Below are 7,171 nucleotides of genomic sequence, written 5' to 3' on the forward strand. Positions count from 1 at the left end.
CGCCCCTGATACTCTCTGATTGGTCAAAATGTCAGCATTTATCTTGTTGCTACCCGGAGCCGTTTCGCGGATTGGTTAATGATAGCTGTCAAACACAATGTTTTTTTTTTTAGCTCCTCTATTTTGCTGGGGCTTGCCATTACACGTGATAGAGGTCGGCGCACATGTACCAATGTTTTGATTTTGAAATGGGGGATGGGAACAGGGCCAGTGGGCTGCAGTGTGGCTTAGGATGTTTAATAAGAAAGGCATATGACATTTCTGAACATTGGCAGCTTAATATGCTGTGTTGATACATTAGACATCAAAGTTTGGTATTTTGTTTTGGTTCTTACCATTGACATTTCAAGGCTCAGATTTGACCAACACTATTCATAAAAAATGTAATTGAAATTGCCAAATGACCTCTTAAAATGTTCCAATTGCAGAGACCTGGGATATTTTTTGAGGTTAATTATGTGTCAAAATATAATTTCCAGTTGAATATTGCAGTGCTCCAGAAAAATCTTAGCTTCTAAACATATTTCTCATACCAGAATTTCCCACTGGGCTTGGGGCCAAATTTGACGTGGCATATCTACTAATAAAATAATATTTAAATGAAAAAAAAAAAGAAAATTAAATATATGCTGTTTTCTTCTTTAGGAAGTAAAAATGATATTTTTGAATTTCCTAGAATATGTAGAATCCTTTATAACTATCAGTCATAAATTGATGCTGCGGTAGGGATACTGCAAGACATCAGCTTCACATGAGTAAGGCAAGAAAAAAAATACAGACAAAAGGCATTGTAACAATATGGATTTTGTTTTAGTCCCATTAAAGGAAGACGTTTAGGCACCCATGCTACAGACGTAAGAAAACATCTTTGTTTGATACAGATCCCTGCAAATATCACACCATTATCAAGGGTCTTTCAATGAAAATGAGAATAATGACAAAAATCGACAAACCCTCTAAGTTAAGAAATAACTGTGCAAATTTAACATCAGTCAAAATAACCCCAATAAAATGTTAGTAAAACTGAGCCGCCCTGGTAGACATGGATAAACATAATATCGTAGCACTGCAAATATAAGATTCAGTGTTTGTGGAATCTGTTTGACAGAGGTGTTAGATTATTTTAATGGTCATTCAGGGGGCTGTGATTTATGTTGTAATGAAACAGTCCTGGATTATACTGACAGATGTTCCTAATTTTTTGTTAACTCTCATTCATGTAACTGGAATGGCCAACTGGGTCTTAGCTGAGACATCAATACAAACTAGCTACTGTCACAACTTGAGATGGGGTGGCTGCCTAGTGTGCCGAGGATGTTTGAGAGCAGACTCAGACCAGCTGGAACAAATGAGAACCATGGACAGACTAAAAACGTTCCCCCCCGCTTCGCTTCCATGGCTAGATCAGAAAGCAGATGTGTTCCCAGATGTTGACAATATGCCTACAGGTCCTGCTGAAGTGAAGTGAATATTCAGTGGTTAATGGAGACCACAGCAATATCCTTGAACCAGACAGACAGTTAGTTCACACCTAAGAGGAGGAGAAGACATGGATTGGAACCTGACAGATGAACCAGATTCTTAAGTACTATCAACCTCGTGTGACATGGAGCTCAATGTCAGGAATGAGCGACACATTGACCCTCCACAGAGATGACCTCCATACGTCAACTGGACTGACAAAGCAAGGTTGAATGATGACAAGAAAGATGAAAGGTTGTGTGGGACTGTAAGCTGCAGACATATAGGATTGTACCTGTGAATAACTCAGGCTAATGGAAACCAGGAGGAGGCAGCAAGGAAGCCAAAAAAAAAAAAGGTCTTACAGAACCAGCTGAATGGGAAGATCCACACTTAGCTTTCCGGTGCCCAGCTGGAATAGAGTGGAGTAGGAATGAGAGATACAACCTCGCAGAGGTTTGTTTGTCTCAAAGTCATTGGGTCTTCTGAAAGCTTGTCCAGTTAATTGCATGAAATAAGGTCTGCAGTTCACACAAGCTAAAGATATTCTATCCATCCATTCATCCATCCATCCATCTTCTTCCACTTATCCTGTTAAGAATCGTGGGGGGGCTGGAGCCTATCCCAGCAGCTTTTGGGTGAGAGGCGGGGTTCACCCTGGAGGGGTCGCCAGTCCATCACAGGACCAACACATAGAGACAGACAACCATTCACACTCACAGTCACACCTACAGTCAATTTAGAGAATCAATCAGCCTCGTCCCCTCTTGATGTCTTTGGACTGTGGGAGGAAGCTGGAGTACCAGAGAGAACCCACGCAAACACAGGGAGAACATGGAGACTTCACACAGACAGATCCTATGCCCGAGCTGGGGCTCGAACCCGAAACCTTCTTGTTGTGAGGTGACAGTGCTGACCACTGCACCACTGAGCCGCCCAGCTTAAGATATTTTTGTGTTTTCCACTGCATAAAATACACTAGTTAATACCCCAGTTGTTATTTTTGAAGCATTTACATCTTAATATAGCAGTTGTTAGCCACGAGACCACACCAAATTTCACCACGCTGAAAGCACAAGATGCATAAAGCTAACTGTGCCAATGTCAAAGTTGTGCATCTGCAGTGTTGTTTGTTCATAGCATGACATTAGCTCATGATTTTTCTTACCCTACCAAAATCATTTCAAAAGTGGTTTACATTCTGAAGATTATCTGGCTGAACAAAATGCACAAGTCTTATAATTTATTGTTTGCCACAGAGCTTCTTTCTGCAGTGGTCAAAAGTATAAATATTCCAAAGACTTTTGGTCAAGGGGACTTGTAGCTATGCTAATGTTGGGGTTGGCCTGCAAAAACACATAACCATCAGTTGAGTCATTGTGTCAGCATTTGTATATCTGTGACATGAGGAACAAAGTCTGAGAGGGGGACACCGTTAGATATAGAATTTGACACACAATTCAAATTCAACATATATACATCGTTTGGGCAAAAAGAAGCATCAGTTCATAGCTTAAAAGTTGATAGTATACAATCTAACGGCTTTATTTTTGTGTGAACCTTTTGTTTCCATACATATGACATCGTTTCAACATTACTGAAAATGAATAAATCATAGGTTTGTGGAATTTTTTTTCCCAATAATATCAAACATCTGAATAGAATTGTCAAATCAGAAGCATTCTTCAGGTCTTTTTTTAAAATTGCAATGCAGGTTTGGTGAAACTGTTAATCTGGAGTGTCATGTAGTTTTGCTGTTAGGCACTGCCCCCCTTAGGCCCCATACAGTAAACTCAAAAATCCCTGTCAGTTTGTGTGTGCTAACAAGGATCCAGTCTATTTTCTTGTTTCAAGAAATATAAAATATCAATAATAATATAAATAATATCAATTTCAAAACATTTGAACACAATAAAGATCCCCACCCCTGAAGTGACCATGAATTAAATGATACGACCAAAATTGTGAATAAATTTCAGAGATCTCACTTGCAAAAAAACAAAACATACCAAACCATAATTGTGTTATATTTTTATGAAAAAAAAAACCCTGAATGGTCAGAGCAATAAACATGCAGCAGCACAAATAATTGTTAGCGGTTGTTTGGGTAATGAAATGGGTTTACATTGCAATAATATTTGGAAGTATGGCACACTGAAAACGTTTAAACACCTTCAAAAAGAAATTGAAATATGATAAGAAACAAGTCAACATCAACACAAACATACTGTTTCTCTGCAGCATACCAGCCCTGCCTTTACGCAACAAATCATTAACTGAACCTCAAGCTTGCTGCAGACAAGACAAGAGGAGGAGGGCAGGACACGACTTGCCTCGATGCAGATTATCAGTCAGGTTCCTGGTGAGGTGAAAGGCGCAGAATCAGTGCGAGTAAAGAACATTGTAAGTATCTTGCAACATAAACCAGCCCCTCCACGCATTGCAACAGCTCTGATCAGGAGGCCTCAGAAACAAAACCTGACTAGAAGACAATTGGAGAGGAGGGGGTGAAGAGACAAAGCAAGAGAGGGTGGTAGAGATACAATTACAGCGGGTCACTGGATTTAAGTCTATCAGATTATAAAATACATTCCTTTCACACAGGACAAAGGGAAAATTCCTCTGCTGGAAAACAAATACACCCTACAAGTTTTATAGATCGGCTGCAGTTTCTAAAAGAGTTCAACTATTAAACGTGTCATTTATAGTAAAGAAAATCTGCACAGGAGCTATTGGTTATACATCAGTAACTGTACTGTGTGTAATGGGTAACTAGGACACAAAGCTCTTTGCCCAGTCAGTAAAATGATGTTTTTGAGCTAGTGGTCTGGGTTAACCACTCCAAATATGTTTGTGTGTGTGTGTGTGTGTGTGTGTGTGTGTGTGTGCAACTTTACAGTTGTCTTTGTGAGGACTGATTTGAGTGTTAAACCATCCTAAGGTGGACATTTTGGAAAAGTGAGGAACTTTTTGGCCCTCACCCTTCTCAAAAACTTTTAGAAGGCAGTTTGGGGATCAATACATTATTACTGGGTTCTTTAATAAGTGGTTGGGATTAGGCACTTAATAGTTATGGCCAGGGTTGGTGTGTAACTGGAATGATACCATTCACCTGGACAGACATGGGAAGGACCCCAATCACATGACTTCCTATCTACAGACACTGTCATATTACCAAGTTTTAAAGCTGCATAGTTATGGACATTAGTGTGAGACAAACAGAAATGTTTACGAAAAAACAAAAACAGTAAATGTGTATAAATAGTACGGATACACAGTTAATTTTCATTTGATTCCATTTTTAAGGTAGCAGAATTTAAAAATGATGTGTGTCATTGTAACGTTCGAAATCTTCGTATGCCTTTCGAGTCATGCGATCATTGTATATTCGCATCATTTTGAATTTCATCTTGCTCGATTTCATTCATCTGCTTTAAAATATTATGTCTCTATGCTTAAATTCGCTTGCAGGCGAGCTGACGATGAACTGGACACAGGACCTCAGAATGGTAACCCTAATTCTAAGGGGGGCGGGGGGGTTAAGGGTAGGAGATGCATTACTTCAAGCTGAACCGTGACTTTCACATTAACAACTGTAAGTCTGCATGTGATTTAGAGGCATCTGCCCAACATATAAATACGTGGAAGAACTAGAGTGTGTTCTGCATGTCTGTGCGATGTGTGTGTCATGTCAAAAAACCCCAGTTATGCAAGTTTCAGCAGACCCACCTTCATTTGTTCTCAAGCCAAAAGGAACGCCGATTCATAAACACTGTACAGTAAAAATGTGAGGAAAAAAAAGCCATTGCCAATGGACAGTCATTGCCTATGAAATAATGCGATAAATAGACACATTCTATTTTTTCACACACCAGCTTCAAGAAACATTAAAGAGTGAGAAAAAGAAAATCTCAGTCAAGGTCTCGTAACTTTTTCCCACTGTCTTTAGCATTTTTGCAGCTGTACAGCCATTTGATTATCCGCGCATTTCGCTCGATAACAGATGTCCCCTGCCGTATCTTCTCATGTAACTCCTCCTCCAGTAGCCCATCGCTGTCACCGCTATTCCTGGAGAAGCTGCCATCTGATGATGAAATGCTGACACTTCTGAGTTTGACCGCAACTTCATCTGAGCGTGCTGAAAAGTTCTCCTTCCCCAAGGACTCAATGACCTCGCCATCTAGCCCGCAGTACTTGAAAAAAGCATCAAAATCTGCAAAATTTTTGGAGTATCTGGAGCTGATGTCAGAGTGAGATCGACCAACCTTTTTGCCACATCTTACTTGAAACTCAGGAACCTTCAGAAGACCAGCAGATGTATCTTTTATCCCAGAACCACTTTTTTTGGTGATTTGTCCATCAAATCCATTCTTCCTCTCCTCATGTGGGGGAATCATGACAATTAAGCTACATTCCTTTGCAGATCCCTCAGGTGTGGTAATTCCTTCCTTGTCACCTCCAGATTCCTTATCTGTAGCCTCAGGTAAGGTTGCATTTTTACCGGTAGAGTTGACAAACATTTTATGTGTAATGTGGTGTTTCCGGTAATTTTTTGAACGTTTTAATAACTCACATTTCTGTCTGTAAAGCAGAAGAGAATCCGGTCTTTTTTTGGAGCTGGACCGACGTACCTGCCCCGGTGAGGAACCTTGTGCACCACCTGGAGCCTCTGATGAGTTACCCTTTGGGACACCACGGTTGGAGCTCCGGTTAGAAGATCCAGTGCTACACACAGAAGCTGATCCAAGGCTGATGGCTGGCTCCTGGGTTGAGTTGACCACCTGCTGGCTCTTGACATATTTTGCCTTAGTTGCAGCAAGCCTCTCCACAGCGCTCATGCCTCCTTTTGTCTCACTTTCCAGTTCCATTTGCTTTCGAAGGTATTCTGGACCCTTCCCGAGGATTTTTGTAGGATCATTAGTTGCGTCCATGGTGTTTTATTTCCAAGTAACTGCGACTGTAATCTGTCAGAGTGTTAAGGGTAGAAAGATTCCATTCATGTCTGGTCTTTGCCCAAGCATGTGTTTCAACAGGAGAGTTAATTTTGTCTGTTCAAACACACACCGCATTACCACACCCGTCCTGCGCACTGCTAGTTTCAACCAAACACAACCCTGTTCAAAGTACACCTGATACCATCGCAAGTGACAACGGTGAAAGCTGACACTGCCATAGACCCCCCCCCCTCTTGAAGTAAATGTACACTTTGATACCTGCTGCTGCACACAAGACAAAGAAACTTAAATGCTTTGACGAAAAACCTGTTTCTGTGCTTTCCAATATCATTTAACTGACAAAATGATTCATCAGCCTTGGCACAATAAAAAAGTTACACAATACCTTTTGTCTTCTGCCAATTCATCCTTGAATCATAAACAATATGTAACAATACATGGTGCAGTGCAGAAGCATGATTAAAAGCAGATACAGTCTAATCATTATTTGTTCAAAGTATGAAATTATTCCCCTGAAACCAGATGAGACTACATTTTTTGTGTACTTACAGAATGTATAAAACAGTTGTTGTTTTTTTTTTGTTAGGTTCTGCTATAGGAAGAGCATGAACACGCAAGGCAGAGCTCGCCCCCTCTGGTTCGCCCGAAAATGAAACGATTCATTTTTGCACTCTTTCTATACCATTTTAAAGCCACAACGGTCGAAGATTCGGATCATGTTCTAAGCACATTGACAAAAACATGCAAAAAGTGAG

At 40.4% G+C, this 7,171-nt stretch overlaps 1 protein-coding gene across 1 annotated transcript; it reads right to left on the reverse strand.

The window, feature by feature from the left end:
- Positions 1–3,078: 3,078 nt before the first annotated feature.
- Positions 3,079–6,574, reverse strand: fam110c (family with sequence similarity 110 member C). Its single transcript, XM_086189201.1, has one exon. It carries the CDS (start codon positions 6,390–6,392, stop codon positions 5,373–5,375), a length of 1,020 nt encoding a protein of 339 aa, XP_086045327.1. The 5' UTR covers positions 6,393–6,574; the 3' UTR covers positions 3,079–5,372.
- Positions 6,575–7,171: the final 597 nt, after the last annotated feature.

Source organism: Aulostomus chinensis, chromosome 20 (genome assembly GCF_037954235.1).
Source record: "Aulostomus chinensis isolate RoL2024-O1b breed Wild chromosome 20, RoL_Achi_v1.0, whole genome shotgun sequence".
NCBI classification, from domain to species: Eukaryota; Metazoa; Chordata; class Actinopteri; order Syngnathiformes; family Aulostomidae; genus Aulostomus; species Aulostomus chinensis.